Here is a 22,169-nt window from a genome sequence, read left to right on the forward strand (position 1 = left end):
TGGTTTCAAATATTTATAGACAGTAAATAATTTAACTATTTTAATTCTTGTTTAAAGCATTACCCACTTTATTACAAATGCGTATGTGTTGGCACATATCATATCATACTTTTTATCCCGTAGGAGCAACAGGGTAGCTCCCGGATGATTCAAAAATATAATCATCGATACTCAATGTTCACAGCTAAACCTTTTTTGGCGTAATTTTGCATAGCTTGCACCCGAAGCATAAAGCGTTAAAAGTGGCGTAAAATGTCAAATCTCTGTTGCCAGTTATATGAAAATGCCACACGCCACTGCATCCCGGATATAAGATAATTTTTATCCCGGGATTACGATTATATTTAGGGTAGGCATAGTTTTGAAGACCTGTAAAAAGTTAAATATTTTCAAACAAGAGAGTTAGAAAAAAAACTAAATGACGATGAGATATTTATTTTTTTAATTTTAGGGCAGGCAGTGCTTATGTGCGTGAATGAAGTGCACGCCACTGTGGACACCCCAATTACTATTAATTAATTTATTAAAATATTACTAATTCTTCATTAGAAATATTATTTACGACCTATCGAATATATATAAAAAAATAATAAATAAATAAAAATATTTACGACAATACACACAAGCTTCGCTTTATTTGGGGCTAGATGGCGACATCTAGCCCCAAATAAAGCGAAGCTTGTGTTATGGGTACTAAGATGACTGATCAATATTTTTATGAATAATATATAGATAAAGCCGTACACTAAAAACATTCATGTTCATCACACAAACCTTTTCCTGTTGCGGGAATCGAGCCCACAGCCTTGAATCATATATATAAGATAATAGACAAATAGGGACATCGCACGTGAAAAACACTAATGCCCGTTTTCACTAACGACGGACAAGGTTAAGTTTAAGCCTAATCAAAGAAGATTCCTAGGCATACATTTACCTTTCACCAATCGATTTTTACTTGGCAACTCATATAACCTAACCTGTCTATGGTCCTTGCCACAAGGTGTGGGATTTTTTGTGTTTGTATTATCATATTTTTCATTTTTCGTATGGATTTTATTTAAAAAAAAAAAAAGGGCTTATTTTTTTTCAACTGTCAACTGTCAGTTAACGAGTCCCATAAACTTTACGATCCACCGAAACGGTGATACGCCGAACTTTAGACGGCTCGGCGCCTAACCTCAGTTGACATCACTTTCATTAGACTTTGTGAAACGCTTTTTTTCTCTCAAGAATCACATAAATCACTAGGTATCCGATTAAGGCGATTCTAAGTTTGGTGAAAACGGGCATAAAGTTGTACTAATTTAAGACATTTCTTCTAGCGACGCCCTAACTGCGAAATTACCTGTTTAAAATAAGCGCTGACCAATCAGAAGCTCAAAAAATATTTCATACCTTTTAATTGGTCAAGGGGCGGAAAAAGTTAACCACTACTTCTTACGATAGCAAGTTGTAATTTTTTTTATCTCCTTTCTCATTAACCATCAATATCAAGTAAAGTAAATAATCTTCAATTATTTTTTTCTTACTTATAATTAAATTTGTTTATATTACATATAAGGCTTTGTTAAAAACAAATGTCTTAGAAATACCTAAAAAAAGACTAAAATATTGCAATATTTGACAGCATACAGTGTCGATATATCCGTAAATTTACATATATAAAAGTTGTTTGTATATTTCTCTCTAATATGTGCTATGTGCCATGATATCAAATGAATAAGAAAAAAAATCTTAAAAAATAGGTTCGGTTTAGTGAGATTAAACTAAACAATATTATGTCGAAAATACTCTTATTACAATATGTTTTAGGTGCACAGTGAATTGCCAAGTTCTTGTAAATATTTGTTTAAAAAAAAACCTCTTGATATACAAATTCTCATTATATTAAGATGAATTAAATTACATAATATTAAAATTATATCTTAAGACGAGAAAAAAATAATTCTAACATTAAAAATATCATGTGAAATATACTCTAAACCAAAAAGAACCATCAAAAAGTCGTTCGTTTTTTTTTTTTTTATTAAAGAAAAATAAAACAGTGCGATAAATTATACTAATAAATAATAAAATTTGCGAATGACAGAGCACAGGAAGAGCTTATTTTTAAAGAATCCATTTCTCAGATCGTTGGAACGCAAAAGAAATCGAACGCCAACCAACCAAAACCTCATATATGAGATCAATTGAAGACTCAAAAATAGAGACCATTATTTTCAGTCCGTAAAACTATACGCGCCTGTGAGTAGCCAAGCCATTGATGCATGACTTGCCAAGCTGGTTTTAAATGTAACTTGGCAGGTAATAAGATTGCATTCACGTTATTTGTATTAATGATAACTAAATGAGTCACTTTCATTACTGACATTGGCCATAGTTGTCCGCCAATAAATATGTACAAAACAATATAAGTCAAGTTTTTAATTATTATTTATTAAGTTATGTTCAATTTATTTTCAAAATATTAAGTTACCAACTTGGCAACTCATACGTTACTTATTTCATTTCGGAATTGTACTATACTAGATATACAAAGAGTCATGTATCGAATATGTTTACACTCAGTAAACTTGGCAACTCACATAGTTATCTTTCGACTGTACCAAGAAAATATGTTTGTGTAATTCCTTTTGGCGTGTTGGCGACGTTTGTTTCCATTCTCTCACTGCATAAAATAGTCCGGATGATCTGGGTCTTTTTCGAATCGTTTCGCCTCCTCCTGCATGCTCTCTTTGATTTTCAAGATGGCCGCCGATTCAGTTTGATCATTTTGGTCGCCGCCCGGCCCACCGAAACCTTAGGACGAGAGATCAAACTTTTGTACACATTACCTATTTGTTCACTGCGCATTTGTTGTGACTGTTGTCTGCAGAAGTATTGAGTGGTCTGAGTATATTTTTCTTTTTTACATATAATCTGTGAATTCATTATGGCAACACACGGGCAAAATTCACACGCCTTGCAACGGTGACCCAGTGAATGTCTAATTTCTACGATTCTTACGTAAGATCATGATTTTTAAAACATAAATATTAAATCAGTGATATATTGTATGTTAAATAAATTCTAGTTTTTGTGTTAAGCTTCCATTTCTTAAATCCTAGCCAGTAATAATACAGAAAACTATTTAAATGTAATAAAAAAGTTTTAATGTCGGCTCATTTCAAATAACTGTGTGGAAAAAATTGGGCAATTTTACTGTAGCTATGAAGTAATTTTAAGGCTTCTATCGTAAATGTGTATCCTTTTTTTGACGTCATCGTACAAGCATTTAGGGTTATTTCAGTCAACTACAATCCTTTGTTTTACTTTGACGATGTCATGCAGGTACATATGGCTGTTTCAGTCAAATTAAATCCTTAGGATCAACAAGTATTCCATTATAATCACAACCGAGTATTTTATCTAGATCCCGTTTAAGGTTTTCAATAGCTGCATGTACGTTATAGAAAGCAGCTGTATAAACTTGAAGATCGTCAGCCTAAAGACGACAACAGTTGAAAGTGATAATGTATATAACGAAGAGAAGAGGGCATAGGACACCGCCCTGCGGCACGCCAGCAGTGATTTGTTATTTTTGACGTCGTTGTGCAGGCAATCAGGCCGATTTCAGTCAACTTGAATTCTTTTGCTTTCAATGACGCCATCTTGGTAACATCGGCCTTTCAGGGTCCTTGCAGCCAATCTAATGAATGTAATTATAGATGACGGTGAAAAATAACAAGACGATTTATTTGCTCTGTGTATTTTCTGATAGCATTAAAATAAAAAGCGAAGCACAAAAGATTCTATTAAGATCAAATCGAAAAAAAAAATGATTGATTTAATTCTTTTTTTTAAATGATTTTTGACTATTTAAAGTTTTAACTTGGACACCTTATTTCATAACATCTCAACCAAGGGACATCCACTGCTGGATTTTGTATTTTGTACACGCTACAGTCTCGGACCGTGGTCCATCCATGCACTCTTTGGAACAAGAAAATTTTGTTTTATTTTTTCTTAGAAATGTTTGTGAGTTTTGTCCCGAACACCCAATCATGCGTTAAGAAGCTCTTATTTAAAAACCTAACCTACATGCCAGATATTTTTTCCACACAATTCCTTTGAAATGAGCATATATAAAGCGGTGCATTAAGAAACACCCTGAAAAGATTTCGGCACACTTTTGTATCGTTCGCAAGCCTCTTTAATGTTTTTTGTAATATTTATTTAAAAAAATAAACCATTTAGCTCCGCATTTACCACCTAACTTGCGTCCGGTATAGGTTTCTTAACGCACCGATTTAAACATATTTTTGTGAATATTATTTTATGAATTTTTGGAAATTGTACACATTAACACGGTTGCCGTTTTAAGACAAAAAAAAAAACAATTAAGATGAATATCACGCACGACTCAAACTCTAGAATAATCTATAATTTCAATTTTTATTAAGCTTTATTTGTTATAAACTGCGGCAACCAGACAAATCTAGACTGTGTCAACTTTTTTGTTTTAAATTACTATATTATAAACCAAGCCTACTCAGAGTTGTGGGTCAGTTGCTCTAAAACCATTTCCAAAAAGAGGGGGCCTCAGATATTTCCTTTCCCAAATGTAGGTTGATACTTAAAAAATTATCAAAAAGAATTGTGTTCGAAAATAGTCTCATTGTTATATGGACCTTTGAAAAGTAGATCGAGACTTCAGTGTTTCCTACTAGATGGCGCTATTCATATTTCCTACAAGTGTAGGTAAAAACACTTCAAAAATGAATGATAGAATAGAAGGTACAATGAATGATTGTGAATATGATGTCAATTTTGATTTAACTAGCTTTTTAACGATTTAAATGTAACGAATATTTATAGCACTATTGATGATTCTTAATTGGAAATTCTCAATAAATTAAAAATCTCCTTATAGTGAATAGGAATAATAAATGTTTCATATTTTGGCAACATTATAACATTCAGTAATACAAAAGTAACAACTATGGAATGTATAAAAAAAAAAATATATAAATTACATTGCACACATTCGTCTGGTTCTTGCAAATTACAGCAAATTAAGCTAAATCCTTCTACGGTTCGTATGCTCAAACAGCCGGCTTATGTGACGTCGGCTACTACAGAGACTCGGCGGTTACCGTACACCCACAGTGTACATTAGTGTGGAGGAATCAGTTGACTTATTATAATTCATGTAAAATTAATGAAAAGAAACCAGTTGCTAAATTATTTTACATTACCAATATGTTTAATTAAAAGGTAATTTACTATTTTAAATTAAATTTAAATTTAATGGCACATAGTATTTATATCTGTCAAATAAGACTAATGTAATACAAAAATTGTTAAAAAAAATATTTATGTTTCGACATTTTCACCTAGTTTCCGAAATAGCCTGTAGGTGTACTGCAAACTATTTGAGCGAACGAATTAAATTTTATGGCTGCCCGCACACATGTTAATAATATTGATCGTGCGCAGGGCGTATTGAAGAGTTGAAGTATTGGGGGGAAAAAAAATTGACAATTGACTGTGTGCGGGCAGCCTACCATAGACTTTTAGATTACTAAATTCCATTTTTTTCAACTTATCTTATATTCAAACATTCTTTTCATTATTTAATGTGAACACAAAAAATAAAAAGCGATTTCCTTTATGTAAGCGTGTTTTTATTGTTTACTAACAATTTTAAAATTAACTTTACACTGAAAAGATACGAAAAGTATGTATACAGTATAAGACAAGAAAAAAAAATTACATAGACAGCACCTTAAAGTTATTCAGCGAATAAACTTAAATTATACTCACTTAAGTTGTAGTCCCCCATTCCTGAGCCGGAATCTTCCCTGGGGGTGCCGGGCCCCCCTCCCCCGACTCCACCGGGCGACGACTTCATGCCGTCGACACCGCCTAATCCTGGGCCAATAGCAGCTGTTTATAATAAGTCAGGAGGCGACACATTCGATTGGTCCATATGGACACATACGGACAGTCAGGGTACAATCTCTATAGCTGCAGAATAGGGCTGTTCGTGCGATCTACAAAATGGGTCCGAGAGAGTCATTGAGAGATAAATTTAAAGATTTTAAAATAATGACAGTGTATAGTCAGTACGTATTGCACGACTCATGATGCGAAGCATCAGAGAGTGCTTTACGATCGAAAAAAATTTTTCGCCTCATTTCGGCGGCTATTTTTATTATTAAAGTCAAAGTCAAAGTCAAAAATATCTTTATTCAAGTAGGCCCACAGGTGGCACTTTTGATGCGTACATAAGAATTACACGGTAGTGAGATGATGGCGATAACCACATTCGTAAACTTAAAACTAAAGCTACGAGGGTTCCAAACGCGTCCCGGTCTAAGAAGAAGCCCACAACAAACTTAGCCGGGTGTTTTTTTTTTTTTTTTTTTGTTATCGCCATCTCACAATGTAATTTTAAATTATTAGAAGAGCAACCTGGTTAGAGCAATAATTTACACCCAAGCTTTTTTATCGTTTACGTAGTCCTTTATACTATAATAGGACTTTTCTATAAGCTTACGTTTAATACAAACTTTGAACTTTTTAAGAGACATCTCCAAGATGTCAATTGGTAGTTTATTGTAGAATTGTATGCAATTTCCTTTAAACGAATTATGAATTTTATGTAACCTAGTATATATTATAGCCTTGTTAGTTCACGGAATCAAGATATTTTGCATACTATTGTCGAGATAATTTAATGGAGATTAATATTATGCAATAGAATTGGAAAAAAACACCAAAATAGGTCAAAAAAAATTCCTGTCCGTCATGTGTGAAACCCGAAAACACTGTAACTGGTGAAAAAATCCATTATTTCAGTTAATTTAAAAAAAAAAAATTCTAATCGATGATTGTAGGTCACTGAATGCGAATGATTAATTCATTCAGTGTAGTTTACTTGCAATTAATAAAAAACGAAAACTGCAAGACTGTATATCTATATACGAGTATATCCATGTAAAATTTGAAAAATCTATGTAATTTCATAAAAACATTTCTTAATTTAAGAAAAAATGTGACTGCAATAATTTAAACATTAGAATTAAGAATAAACTTACAGTGCAATATACTAGGTTACATAAAATTCACAATTCCTTTAAAGGAAATTGCATACAATTCTACAATAAACTACCCATTGACATCTTGGAGATGTCTCTTAAAAAGTTCAAAGTTTGGATTAAACATAAGCTTATAGAAAATTCCCATTATAGTATAAAGGACTACGTAATCGATAAAAAACCTTGGGTGTAATTTATTGCTAACTAACCAGGTTGCTCTTCTAATAAATATAAATGGCATTGTGAGATGGTGATACCAATAAAAAACAACCGGCTAAGTTTGTTGTGGGCTTCTTCTTAGACCAGGACGCATTTGGAACCCTTGTAGCTTTAGTTTTAAGTTTACGAATGTGGTTATCGCCATCATCTCACTACCGTGTAATTCTCATGTACGCATCAAAAGTGCCACCTATGGGCCTACTTGAATAAAGATATTTTTGACTTTGACTTATATATAAAGGCAAAGGTGACTGACTGACTGATCTATCAACGCACAGATCTAGCCACTTGACGGATCGGGCTGAAATTTTGCACACAGATAGTTATTACAACGTAGGTATCCGCTAAGAAAGGATTTTTGAAAATTTCAACCCTAAGACGATTAAATGGGGGATGAAATTTTGAATATAAAATCCTTCAACTATCAATTTATTTTTCAAGTTACATCCATGAAACTTTGATGTTAGGTTTTTGATTTAAAATAAAGAAATACGTGTTTCACAAATTTTATAAATTATTAATAATAATCAATAACCTCGTTTTTGTGCAATTTGGTGATACTCTGTGTATTTAAAAAAAAAAACGAATTTAAACTTTGGAAACACGCTACGCAATGTACTTGTTATTTTTATAAGAATTTTTTAACATAATTTTACATAGTTTTGTAAAATTATGTTAAAAAATTCTTAAAGTGTGCTGTCAATATCAGTATAAATTTGTAATAAATTGTTTTTATAATAACCAAAATTCTTAATAATGTGTACATATATATATTCTATTCCAAAATTAAGTAAATTTCTAACTCTATTCTATCAACAAATTTTTGTTTATTGTGTTAATTTAATCATAAAGCTGTATTAACTGAAACAGTTTCAAGATAAAAAAAAAAAATACTACGGCACTAATTAAAACAGTTTCAAGAAAAAAGGAATTAATTAAATAAATTACTTAAAATGGCTTCTGACCAACATAAGGGCTATAATTACTGTCTCAGTTCCATTATTAATATTCTTTGTTGGCGTTTTACACAAATCTTTAATATTTAATAATCTAATATTAAACATTAAATATTCAATATTCCCCATAGACCGTTAGTACAAGATCTCCTCGCAATCGTGGAGTCCTTTTAGAGTATAGAAACACTTGAACATCGGAGTAAAATGGATCTTACTTGTATTGTGCTAAAGCTCGAATTTGCCTGCAATTCTTAACATCGGACTTTTAACAGAACGTTTGTGAGACAAAAATCAGAAGTACATAATTTGCGACTCTGAAACGAGTGACATTAGGGCCATTTTACTTCAACGATACAGTCTGGTACGCCAACGAGTCCACGATTGCGAGATGCTATAATTTTTTTTTTTTTTAATAAACGAAATGAACTGTATATGGACTCTAATCACCTAGCAGTATATGTATATAAATTGTAAAAACCTATATGTACGTGTAAAAAGTACGGATAAGAGAAATCCATTGGGAATTAAATTCAAAAAAAAATCCAGCACCTGTAATAAATTAAAATCACTTACCAGAATTTGACGAGTCCTGCGGGCTTGGCATGATTGGCGTGGGGGGTCCTGGGGGGCCGTTTGAACCTGGCGGGGCCCCATAGGCCCCCGGGGAGCCCCCGCTGTAGTTGAGGGGGGCGGAACCCCCTCCCGCGCCTCCGCTGCCGCCGGCCCACGCTCCTCTGGGCCCCATACCCATTGGTGGCATACCTGAGAAAAAAGGGGGGGTTTTATTTCACAATTCACAAACATTCTTATGAAGAACTCCCTCTCGCAGTGATGAGAGATGAGGACTTATGAGATCCCGAATTAATTCTTCTAATATTATAAATGTGAAAGTGTGGATGTTTGTTACTCAATCACGCAAAAACAGCTAAACGGATTTGGATGAAATTTGGCATTCACGTAGCCTCAGACATGGAAAAGAACATAGGCTACCTTTTATTCCGATTCCTTAAGAAGTTCCCGAGGGAAAATTGAAAATGGTTTACGAGCTAAGCCGCGGGCAGACAGCTTTGAAATTTGGTATGCATGTCATCTATGCTATGGAAAAGGAAATGAAAAAAGAAAGAAAAAGAAAAATATTTTTTTCATTGCGCCCCACATTACAATATACACGACACCACATATGCTATGTGTGGCACTATCAAGAAAAAAGGTGCCAGCTCAGATTTTCAGTTGGCACCTTGTACCTGACACAACGGAAATACGTAGCAATCCACTGACCATATTGAAATGTACTTTCTATACCGATTTCTCAAATAGTTACCGTGGTAAGATTAAAAATTGTTAGCGAGCGAAGGTTTAGACCCAATTCTGAAGTTCACGCAGACGAAGTCGCGGACAGTAGCTAGTAATTTCTAAATTTTCTCTTTAACCTAATCAACAAAAGACGTCCCGCCAAACGATTAGTCGTAAGCTAATGTGGTAACACGGTTTAATTAATGGAAAAAAGGGTTTAATACAACTCCCATAGTACCTAATCCCTCAGCTCATTCTGAAACGATACAGTTCTTCTGTAGTGGGCCAGAAATGGGTTTCATGACCAAAGTATGACGTCTAGTCTAAAATGGCGAATCACTTTAGCGGATCCTATTGCTGTTGTGTCGGTATTTTAAATAAAATAACACTTTAAATTCTGCTCAGCAATGGAATGCACAATTTTAACAAAACAAGTTTTTAAATTTGCAAGCTCATGTGACTTTATATTATCTGTGGGTAGTTTTTAAATATTCCTTATTCAGCGACCTGCCCGCTCCCGGAATCTCAACTAGTGCCTTCGGCGGAGGGTCACGCATGCCCGTCGTGTAGACACCGGGGCTCATGGGCCCTTGTAGGGGCGCAGCCCTCCACCCTCGAAACAGTTGCCCATCGCACCCTAAGCTGACATTCAGTGGCGTGCACAGAGTTCTTGACCAGGGTATGCATAAAAAAGGAAGATGGCATAAAATTTAAAAATCCTTCCCCTATATGAGTTATACAGAAATTTTAGGGTATGCAGTGCTTTTGTGCATGTATGGAGTGCACGCCACTGCTGACATTAGTATAGGGCGACCTGCCAGCTCCCAGTATCTCACCTGGCGAATGCGGCGGAGGGCCACGCATGCCTGCCGCGTAGACGCCGGGGCTCATAGGGCCCTTGTAGAGGCGCAGCCCTCCACCCTCGAGACAGTTGCCCATCGCACCCTAAGCTGACATTAGTATAGGGCGACCTGCCAGCTCCCAGTATCTCACCTGGCGAATGCGGCGGAGGGCCGCGCATGCCTGCCGCGTAGACGCCGGGGCTCATAGGGCCCTTGTAGGGGCGCAGCCCTCCACCCTCGAGACAGTTGCCCATCGCACCCTAAGCTGACATTAGTATAGGGCGACCTGCCAGCTCCCAGTATCTCACCTGGCTAATGCGGCGGAGAGCCGCGCATGCCTGCCGCGTAGACGCCGGGGCTCATAGGGCCCTTGTAGGGGCGCAGCCCTCCACCCTCGAGACAGTTGCCCATCGCACCCTAAGCTGACATTAGTATAGGGCGACCTGCCAGCTCCCAGTATCTCACCTGGCTAATGCGGCGGAGGGCCGCGCATGCCTGCCGCGTAGACGCCGGGGCTCATAGGGCCCTTGTAGGGGCGCAGCCCTCCACCTTCGAGACAGTTGCCCATCGCACCCTAAGCTGACATTAGTATAGGGCGACCTGCCAGCTCCCAGTATCTCACCTGGCGAATGCGGCGGAGGGCCGCGCATGCCTGCCGCGTAGACGCCGGGGCTCATAGGGCCCATGCAGGGGCGCAGCCCTCCGCCCTCGTGACAGTGGCCCATCGCACCCTGAGCTGACATTAGCATGGGGCGGGCGGGCGACCTGCCGGCTCCCGTAGTCTCACCTGGTGCCTGCGGCGGAGGGCCGCGCATGCCTGCCGCGTAGGCGCCGGGGCTCATGGGGCCCATGCCGGGGCGCGGGGGCGTCATGCGCGGCCCGCCCAGCATCCCGCCGCCCGCGCCTCGCTCGAGAGAGTTGCCCATCATACCCTGACCTGACGACAAAAATACAAGGGGCGTTGGTACTATTGCGGCGGCCTCCACGTTCCGTAACTAGATGGCGCTACAAGAATCTACATCGCGGTATCAAAGTTATTAATTATACAAGGTTAAATACAAACTACCAGTAAGCTGTCGGCCTTGTAATTCGTTGGTACTATTGCGGCGGTCTCCACGTTCTAAAACTAGATGGCGCTTCAAGAATTTACATCGCGCTATTGAAGTTTTTTCACATGATCGCCTTATACAGGGTTAAATGCAAACTACTAAAAAGCTCTCCGCCTTGTAGTTTGTTGGCACTGTTGCCGCGGTATCCATCCCAATCTAGATGGAGCGGCGCCACAAGATTCTACATCGCGCTGACGAAGTTTTTAAACATGATCGCCTTGCAGAGTTTTAAATAAAAAAAAATACCATTAAACTCTCGGTAATTCGTTGGTACTATTGGGGTGGTCTCCACGTACCAAAACTAGATGGAGCTACACGGATCTACATGGCGGTATCGAAGTTTTTACACACGATCGCCATACAGAGGTTTAAATAAAAAAATACCAGTAAACTCGCGGCCTTGTAATGCGTTGGTACTATTGCGGCGGTCTCCATGTTCTAAAACTAGATGGCGCTACAATAATCTACATCGCGGTATCGAGGTTTTTAAACATGATCGCCTTACAGAGGTTTAAATAAAAAAAATGCCAAGCCAGAAAAGTGTTGTAGGATATAGTGATTCCTATGTGATCCATCTAACATAAGGACTTACAGATGAATACTTAAGAATTTAATTAAAATCAAACTAAACAAGAACTAACTCATGTGGGTAGTTTGTAAGAATTATTTTGGAGAGAAGCAGGCTTGAAGTTATTAGTATTCCATGATATATTAGAAAATTTAGCTTAATTCGTTATACTCCGCGAAAAGCAGGAGAATCTGTATAGCCCAGCGGGTAGGACTTCGACTTCACTTTAGCGGGGGACGAACTTGAGTTCCTCAGAATCCCAGAACACCCCTCCAACTTTTATAAGTTATGTGCGTTTTAATTAATTCAAAAATCACTAGCTTCAATGGTGAAGAAAAAAATCGTAAGAAAACATGGATACCAGAGATTTCTCAAGTGTTTGAAGCCCACCAATCCGCTCTTGGCCAGCGTGGTGGACTACAGCCTGTAATGGGCCGGTAATGGGTTGATATGATGATGATAACGATTATTATTATGATGTTCCTCACCTGGGGGGCCATTAAAATCATTGCCCATCCCCATCCGCACAGCCGAACGCGGCCCTCCCGCATACCATGGCCCTATGAACGGCTGGCCCGTCCCCATCAGCTGCGGCTGGGGCCCGTGCGGCGACGGCTGTGACCCTGGGTGTGGGGCTGGTGGCGAAGGCCGGAGTGAGGAGTTGGGGAAGAATCCTGGAGGCATGCCTCCCCCTCCCATACCTGGAACAAATTAAGTTCATTCAGTAACTCACAAATCATTGCCAATTATTTATATCCTTACTTATATTTAAGTGACGGCCGACTGGCGCAGTGGGCAGCTACCCTGCTTTCTGACTAATAGGCTGTGGGTTCGATTCCCACAAGTAGAAAATGTTTGTGCAATGAACATGATTATTTTTCAGTGTCTGGGTGTTCATCTGTATATTATATGCATTTACATGTATTATATTCATAAAAATATTCATCAGCTATCTTAGTACCCATAACACAAGCTACGCTTACTTTGGGGCTAGTAATAGGTTGATCTATCTATCTATCTTGTAGTGAGGCCCGCTTCAGCGGATGCAGTTCGACCCTCCAGGATCTTTGGTAATAGGTTGGTACAATGACAATGAATATTTGTACTGTTATTGCCAAGCCATCAGATATTAACCAACTTTAAAAAAAGGAGGATGTTTTCAATTCATTGAATGTTTTTTTTTTTACTAACATTAGATAATAATTTTACATAGTAGTTAGATAAAATTCCTCTGTATGTCTAACATGGCCCTAAACACGCCTGGAATATTAAATGATTTCACAAACCCATTGGTACAAAAATAGCATTATAACATTCATCATGCCCATTGTAGAGGATGAGCTCTATTTTAAGAGAGGTTATCATCTTGAAAATCTTGTTTAACACGCACATAGCTTGATTTGCATGACACAAATTCCTTATTTTACTTTATAAAAAGATTGTTTTACTCTTTCCATTTTTAAATAGACATCTTACGTAATGTTACATAGCAGAAAAGAACTTTGTTTTTTTTTAAATAGAATTTTATTTATTTAGATTAGATTATAAGTTAGTTCTCTTTAATTTCAATATGGAGGTAAGACGAGCGGTTGGTACAGTGGGCAGCGAACCTGCTTTCTGAGTCCAAGGCTGTTGGTTCGATTCCCACAACTGGAGGATGTTTGCGTGATGAACATGCATGTTTTTCAGTATCTGGATGTTTATCTGTATATTCAAATTCAAAATTCATTAACTTCTAGGCCTAGTTACTTAGCACTTTTGAAACATCAATTCAGTCTGTTTGAAGCAACTCTACCACCAGTTCGGAAGGCAGATTCCACGGAGAAGAGCCGGCAAGAAACCCAGATTGCTCTTTTTCAACATCATTTTATAGTTTAACAATCTTTAGATTTTTTTCTGTTTTGTGAGAGATGAGAGCAGAGTGGCCTGCTTCCAGGCAGCCTTGTCTTTAAGAAATGTATCAATTGTGTAGTAACCATGATTGATTAAAGATGTTTTAATATATAAATATTTATGTTATCATTTATAAAAACCCCATAGTACCCATAACACAAGCTAAGCTTACTTTGGGGCTAGATGGTGACATGTGTATTGTTGTAGTATATTTATAGTATTAATGATTTATAATTTCATAACAACGTTAACAATGTTAATGTTTAAGTTTGGCATAGCGGTGACATAGTCATATTGTGATTTAACCAAGCTTTTAAATTAACAAGATATAAAAAAAAACAATAGTCAAAGAATTTTAGATATAGCATAGCGAGAATTGAATTAATAAAATAACTGAGAATAAACTAATCACTTTCTATTTAACTTTTATAACTACTTAGTATTCTAGATTATTTTATGTGGTGTAAATTATTTCATATTTTAATGATGCTTTTGATTGTTATAGTTACAACATAAACAGTCTCAGTTTATTATATTATGTACCTTGGATCTATATACATTAATAGTGTTCCACATCTATTACATACAGAAGTGAAAGTTGGTAGGTACCAATGTTTACATGTTTTCCAACAAACGAATAACGCATTTAGATCATCGCCGATAATAATTACATTGTTGGGCCTCATCTCAAGTTCTGAAACCGAGTTATTTACATAGCCAGATAACTATCGCTGGCCTAGAAAGCGTAATGTGTGTTAAGAAAACATGTCGTATTTTGTATCGAAAATTTTCGAATTTTAACTTGCTCTAATAAGGAATAAGGTACGTACCGTCGTTTGGAGGCGCCGGGCCGGCGTTGTGACCAATTCCGTTGACACCATAGCCAGAGTTAACAAAACCATAATCGTGGAAAGCTTTAGCTTCTGACGAATGCTCACAAGTGTCCCTCCTCTCGGGCGCCGCGCAGTACAGGTCCCAGAAAACACACCACCAAGAATGAAGGAACCCTGGGGGCTCCCCGAGTGTTATGTTCTTTTCCCATCGTATCTCAGAAAGGAAAGTCTGCGCCGCTTTCTGAGCCCCAACGTGCAGTAAGTATTCGTACACATAGAGGGCTAACTTCTCGCGGGCCTGAGCGTCCGAAGGTACCGTAGAGCCTTTGCCCTTGGCATACATATCGACTGGAAGCCGACTTTTATGTTGGAATTGTTTATTATTTACATTAACGCTTTATATCAATAAATTCAACTTCACAAAATGTCATAGATCGATGGCGACATTTGGCGTCTGTGGCATAGAGAAATTTGTTCTCAATTGCATCGCGTCTTTCGAATTGTCACTTTATTTTGTCTATGGTTCACAGGTTAAAAATAACTTACACAATAAATAATAATAACTTTATTTACAAAATTTTAACAAGATTTAGTTTCAAACTCGATTTATCTTTTGTATTTTATGCAAATAATGTCAGCTAAACTGTAAATATATTTCAGTAATAAGAACTACTGCAAGGGAAATATGATGAAGTTCGTAGTTTTACATTTAATAAAAAACAATTAAATGTGATTATTATTTTATCCGTTAAATCAAAGCTATAAAATAAAATACTATGTCTTTCGAATCATAACTATTTGGATAATAGACAACTTTTTACTTTTTCACATAAATGACAATTCCAAATCTGACATTGAAAACGCACTAACTCTAGGAATATTTGTTTTTGTCTATTCCTTCTTCCTTTTCGTGCGGCCGTGTCACCGCGTGGTTTTCACAGCCGCGTTTCCCAAGTGAAACAAATCCAAAATGGCAATCAGACCTGTATATAGGCCGACAATCATCAAAAAGAGAACGAAACGGTTCATCAGACATCAATCGGATCGCTATGACAAACTTAAACGGAACTGGCGTAAACCAAGAGGTGTGTTATGATTGTTTATTGTATTAATATTTTAGAGTGCACTCCATTTTATTTGTTCCTAATTTTACGTGAATTTCTTGAATTAAAGCTTAACTCGTAGCGTATTTATGACTTTTAGTGGTTTAATAAGGATTGAAAAGCAAATCCTAACTACTAACTTCACAAATATTTATAGGTTATAATTCCACAGCGTTAAGTTTGGAAACGTGCAGTCTAAATATTATTTTAATGCAAGGGCACTCTGTGTTATACATTTTCCATATGTTACTCACAATTTGTTACCTTGCTATAGCATATCTACTATATCCTATTCTGAATGGACTTCATGTCATTTTGGTCATAATAGTAGAAACATAATTATTGTAGCATGTGTGTAAATTGATGTAAGAATCCAGAAGATTCAAATGCAGTTTGACCTCATTTATTAAAAAAAAAAACTTGTCTATACCTTCATAAATGATCAATTTTGTAAATATTGCAATCCATAATAAATCCAATTGGGCAAGAGCAAGAGTAATCTTGCTCTGTAAATATGTTCACTTTCTATTTAAGCATGACTTTGTGATCATTGAATTTCAAGCAATATATAATGATCGACACGACTCCAATTTACAAGTTATATAAAACTCCACGTAGGGCTGCATGGATGCAGAAATTTTAATTTGTAACTTTTTTTTTTTTAATATTTCATATTAATATGTCAGTTTTTTATTTATTTTAGTTTTTAATTATTCTATTTATGTTATAGTGTAGTGCGTAGTGATGGGTCATAGATACCAGATAAATAAATAAATTGTGAGGAAACCTTCATGTATGTATTCTTAAAGAGTTTTAAAGTCATGTGAAGTCTACCAATACTTGTCCAGCGTGCTAGACCGCCAAAATCCTTCTTTCTGAGACTAACCTTTTCCATTCTGAGAGGAACCTGTAGTAACCTGTAGTGGGCTGGTAATATGTTGATAACAATGATCACAGCAATTCCTTAAACTTCTAAATTTTATTTAATTGAAATTGAATATAACGTTAACCACATTTGATTTAATAGAATATACAATCAAAACCGTTTATGGCGATATCGTTTAGAACAACATACCGGTTAAATTGACCAAAATCAAAGGTCCTGGCTGAATGCTATATGACCGCCTTATCGGAATACATTGGTTTTTACGACATTGTTTACTACGACATCCCGCATTAAGCGACCACATTTGGTTAATGTTTTCGGAAAATTATATCTGTAGAACAACCGGTTCAGCTTTATTGTAAACTATTTGAATAGGTAACAGTGTCCACATCTGGCACAGTATATGGCTATCATCGTAAAAGTAAACAAAGTTTAGGGTCTTTTATAATTCTTAGAAACAAAGCACATGCATGCCATAGCCTTAAGGCCCACTTAGTAATATCTCTTAAGTCAGTTTGTTTTTTATCTTTACACAAGACTCACCAAAACATATTGTGGAGTTAACTGTGAAAATTATCGTGACATGTCGCAAAACTGAAAACAAATCAATATTGAAGAAAAATCGCGTATTACATACATGTATTATCTTTCCTATTAATACCTGTCACCGGTTGTTGCAACTATCGGTATTTACGACTAAATATGAGTAGCCGCTTCAAGTTATAACAGACTGACTGTATATACAAAGGTTACAACATAAAACTTATTGCCCATCTCAATCTCAAGGTTATAAGATTCGAAGTTCAAAATTCATTTGTTTCTAGTAGGTCCAGGCCATAAGCACTTTTGAAACGTCAAGTCAGTCTGTTTGTAGTGACTACCATCAGTTTGGAAGGCAGATTACACCGAAAAGAGCCGGCAAGAAACTCAGCAGATTTCTCTTTTTCAACATTGTACAGTTTACAATGAAAAAATATATATAACAAATCTTCTATCCTATAAGTCTTTTATGTTACTAATAGTAATTTTGTGTGTATAATTCCAGGTATCGACAACAGAGTCCGTAGGCGTTTCAAGGGTCAATATTTGATGCCCAGCATTGGTTACGGATCAAATAAGAAGACACGTCACATGTTACCCAATGGTTTCCGTAAGGTGAGAGAAATCTATATTCTTCACTGCACTCTGTATTTGTAACTGCAGAGTTGAAGTTGCTAGTCACTATCAGTGTAGTTTTAGAGTACTAAGATCAGATCTTCTCGTCAGTGGGCCATTTTTGGAAAAGCTGTATGTTGCAATTGCAAACCTAGCTCTTTAGAGAAAAAGTGTTACATTTTTCTTTGTATGAAATCTAAAAAAAAAAGAAAAAAATTGCCTTTATTCACCGACTAAATGACTTTTTGCTTATATACTACAGTGTTACTCAACCTAAAGAGTTACTAAATCATTGAATGATGTGGTGCTCATTTCCGAAAAAAAAAAACACTTTGAACACCAGCTTAGTCCATGTCTGTCTTTAGACATAGGACTTTAGAATTCTCCAGTGTGCTCTGACTTTGGCTAATCTGCTGCATCCTTTGGTCAGGTCATCTTCCCATCTTTTTTGTGGCCGTCCTTTTTATGTCTTGCCATCTCTCTATAAAAAGTTATGCTTAAAAAACAAAATATAACTTGTAATATCTAGGTTTATGCTTATAATAAGATACTCTGTCATTAGCACATAGCTTTTTTGTTGTGATTTCCACAGGCTACGTTTTTGTGCTACCTGTACCTGTCTCCAACACTTGGTAAGCTTGGAGGGTATTGTTAATATGTCATAAGCATCCACTGTGAATGAAATATAATTTTAATTATTTCGTTAAAACGAATAGATTAAATGAGAATCATTAAAAATGCTTCTTCTTTGTCATTACACTCTTGACAGAGTGGTCATGTCACCATGAAGCGTCTTTGAGGGCAGATGTAACACTCCCCACGAGCATCCGCCACTTTTCTCAGCTGGCCAAAAGCCTGGTGCACTCGTGCAAAGGACCGCCCACAGCAGACTTAATCTGATTGGTCCATAGCATGGGTGACCTTCCTCTAGTGCCCTCCACCTTGCCCTTAAAAATGATAGTCAATTTAATAATATATCTTTAACATTTTACCTACAAAAATAGAGAAATATATAGATTTATGTTTCCTGGAAAAAAAAATATGGGAAAAAAATTAGTAAGCCTATGTTACTCATCATCCTTTCAAGTAACTGTATCCCAAAAAGCTAGTAGATTTGTTGTTTGGTTAAAGGAAGGACAGACAAACAAAAAAAAAAACTTTTTTTCTCGCTTTTGTAATATATGTAAGGATTGCAAGGGCACTCTGTGTTAATCATTTTCGATATGTTACTCACAATTTGTTACCTTGCTAAAACAAATTCTACTATACCCTATTCTAAATGACTGCGTCATGTTATTTGGTCATAATAGTAGAAACAGAATTATTTTGATTTAAACTACATTTAAAATTACATTTTTATTATATTCAGCTGACATATTTTGATTAGTTTGATGTTTTTCTAGTTATTACATAAAAGAAGAAAATTAAGATTTGCATGTCATAGATTATGACTAAACATGTATTAATACAATATTTTTTTGGCAAATAAAATAATTTAATTGAATACAGTTACTGGTAAACGTCGTGTTGCTTGGCTTCCAACAAGGTGAACAGACATCCAATATTTACAATTTGATGGCCGAATGGCGCTGTGGATAGCGTCCCTGCTCTCCGAGTCCAAGTCCGTGGGTTCGATTCCCACGACGATTTTTTTGCATTATGAACATGAATGTTTTTCGTTTTTCAGCATCTGGGTGTTTATATGTATATTATTCATGAAAATCAGTCATCTTAGTACACAATATGTGTGTATTGTCGTAGTATATTCATTATTTATTTATTTATTAATTAAAAATAAAAAGATTTAACATTAACATTAATAATTTTTCAGGTACTCGTCCACAATGTTCGTGAATTGGAAATCCTTATGATGCAGAACAGGAAATACTGCGCAGAGATCGCCCACGGTGTCTCCTCAAAGAAGCGCAAGACCATCGTTGAGCGAGCCCAGCAATTGAGCATACGTGTGACCAACTCTGCTGCACGTCTGCGCAGCCAGGAGAATGAATAAACTATATTGTAATAAAATAAATAAACAAAATGTGTTTTTTTTTGCATTTATACCTTCACCAGATGATACCAGCGATTTCGTTTGCGTGGATTAAGGTTTTTTATTCTCGCGGGAACCCTCTTATTTCCCGGGATAAAAGGTAGCCTATGTTCTTTTCCATGTCAAAGGCCTACATGCATGCAAAATTTCATCCAAATCCGTTCAGCCGTTTTTGCGTGATTGAGTAACAAACATCCACACTTTCACATTTATAATATTAGTAGTTCAGAAATATTTATGACTTCATAGAAATTAAAAATTAAGAAACCCTAAAATCGAATCCCAAAACCCAAAATAAAATTCTATGCTGCCAACCGCAGCATTACCGGCCAACTGCAGGGCACTGGTCTCCCACGATGAGAAGGGGTTAAGGCCGTAGTCCACCACGCTGGCCCATTGCGGATTGATGGACTTCACACACCTTTGAGAACTAAGTATATGTAGAACACTCAGGCATGCAGGATACCTCACGATGTTTTCCTTCACCGTTGAAGCGAGTTATATCTTATATCTTTAAACGAGCTATTCTTGTATATATATAATTGGAATCTCGGAATCGGCTCCAATGATTTTCACGAAATTTAGTATACAGGGGGTTTTGGGGGCGATAAATCGATCTAGCTGGGATTCATTTTAAGAAAATGTCATGTTTTCCGGCAATAAGCGATTTGGTGCAGACGAAGTTGCACGGGTCAGCTAGTTTTATTAAAACGAACATAACTTAGTAAAAGCATCGTGTCTTAGAAAAAAAAACTCTGACCCTTTCCAAACCACTGGTCTATGGATAACAAATCATCAAATCAGGGTTAACTCTACTCCGTGTATGCAAGGGGTTCTATAATTCAGTTACCATACGTATCGTCCCACGATTGTTGTCTCGGGGAAATCGTACGCTTGTTACGCGAGCTGGCGTGTTTGGAGCAATAATTTATTTGATATACTGCGTACTGTTGCGCAGAGAAGTGGAGTTCTTAAACAACTTTATACAAGATTCAAAATTCATTTATTTAAAGTAGGCCTAATTTATAAGCACTTTTGAAACGCCAAGTCAGTCTGTTTGTAGTGACTCTACCACCGCTTCGAAAGGCAGATTCCACTGAGAAGAGCCGGCAAGAAACTCAGCAGATTGCTCTTTTCCAACATTTTATAGTTTAACAGTCTTTAGAATTTTTCTGTTTTGTGAGAGATGAGAGCAGAGTGGCCAGCTTCCAAGCAGCCTTGTCGTTAAGGAATTCATCCATCGTATAGTAACCACGATTTGTTAAATGTGTTTTAATATATTGTTTAGACTTAGGTAAAGGTAGATCTAATATTACCTTCGGTATCATGTTATAAAAGCATATTGAGGGCAGTGGACACCACCCATTTTTTTTTCAACTGGCCAGCTAGACGTCCCGTTTTTGTTTCTTACCGACATAGTACCGGTAGGGTCATTACGTATCTCGCGACAGGCGTAAACCTTGCAATCACTGTTGTCAAACGTCTCTTTTGTTTATTTATTGTATGCAAAAATGACGTTTTATGCAGTGATTGCAAGATTATCGCTAGATCTTTTGCCGGCTCAGGGGTCACTAGACACAGAAAATTCATGAATTTAAAGTTCTCAAATTTTCCCCACCCGGGATCAAACAAGACATCTCGATTTCTTCTTAGAATGAGAAGGATTTACACGCTAAGCCCGTAAGCATTGATGGAATTCACACGCCTTTGAGATAATTTTGGAGAACTCTTAGGCATGCAGATTTTTTAACGATGTTTTCAAATTCAAAAATCTTTTTTTCATGTAGACTTTATCACAGGCACTTATGAAGCGTTCATACATTTAACATGTTACACCAATGTTAGTGATGGTGATAACTGCATTCGTTAACTTAAAACTAAAGCTAGGAGGGTTCCAAACGCGCCCTGGTCTAAGAAGAGCCCATAACAAAATGAGCCAGGCTTTTTTTTTACCACCATCTCACAGTCTAGTTAATGTGGAGCTATGAAGTTAGAGAAATGTAATCCTTAATATTATAGTAGGATTTCTCTATAAGCTTACGTTTTATATAAACTTTGAACTTATTGAGAGACATCTCAAGGATTTCATTTGGTAATATGTTATAAAATCATATACAATTAATTACCCTTAAATGAATTACTAGTTTAATGCAGCCTAGTAAACTGCACTACAAGTT

General features: G+C 36.5%; 2 protein-coding genes and 1 non-coding gene across 4 annotated transcripts; 2 read left to right on the plus strand and 1 right to left on the minus strand.

Moving 5' to 3' along the window:
- Positions 1 to 1,575: 1,575 nt before the first annotated feature.
- On the minus strand, positions 1,576 to 15,250 carry LOC120635429 (single-stranded DNA-binding protein 3). 2 transcript variants are annotated; one of them, XM_039906453.1, is made up of 6 exons: positions 14,796 to 15,250; positions 12,561 to 12,773; positions 11,183 to 11,332; positions 8,834 to 9,022; positions 5,809 to 5,916; positions 1,576 to 2,802 (listed from the first exon to the last, which is right to left on the minus strand). In XM_039906453.1, the coding sequence occupies exons 1-6, from the start codon at positions 15,139 to 15,141 to the stop codon at positions 2,669 to 2,671; spliced, it is 1,140 nt and encodes a 379-aa protein (XP_039762387.1). In that variant the 5' UTR covers positions 15,142 to 15,250; the 3' UTR covers positions 1,576 to 2,668. The 2 variants fall into 2 exon arrangements, with proteins under 2 accessions (XP_039762387.1, XP_039762386.1); XM_039906452.1 differs by having other exon boundaries at positions 5,809 to 5,931.
- A 436-nt stretch (positions 15,251 to 15,686) lies between these two features.
- Positions 15,687 to 19,991, plus strand: LOC120635319 (60S ribosomal protein L32). The gene is made up of 3 exons (XM_039906293.1): positions 15,687 to 15,883; positions 17,833 to 17,942; positions 19,774 to 19,991. The coding sequence occupies exons 1-3, from the start codon at positions 15,769 to 15,771 to the stop codon at positions 19,951 to 19,953; spliced, it is 405 nt and encodes a 134-aa protein (XP_039762227.1). The 5' UTR covers positions 15,687 to 15,768; the 3' UTR covers positions 19,954 to 19,991.
- LOC120635499 lies at positions 16,113 to 16,247 on the plus strand. The gene has a single exon (XR_005659291.1). It is a non-coding gene; the product is annotated as a small nucleolar RNA psi18S-841/snoR66 (small nucleolar RNA).
- Positions 19,992 to 22,169: the final 2,178 nt, after the last annotated feature.

The sequence above is a fragment of the Pararge aegeria genome, chromosome 26 (assembly GCF_905163445.1).
Source record: "Pararge aegeria chromosome 26, ilParAegt1.1, whole genome shotgun sequence".
Taxonomy (NCBI): domain Eukaryota; kingdom Metazoa; phylum Arthropoda; class Insecta; order Lepidoptera; family Nymphalidae; genus Pararge; species Pararge aegeria.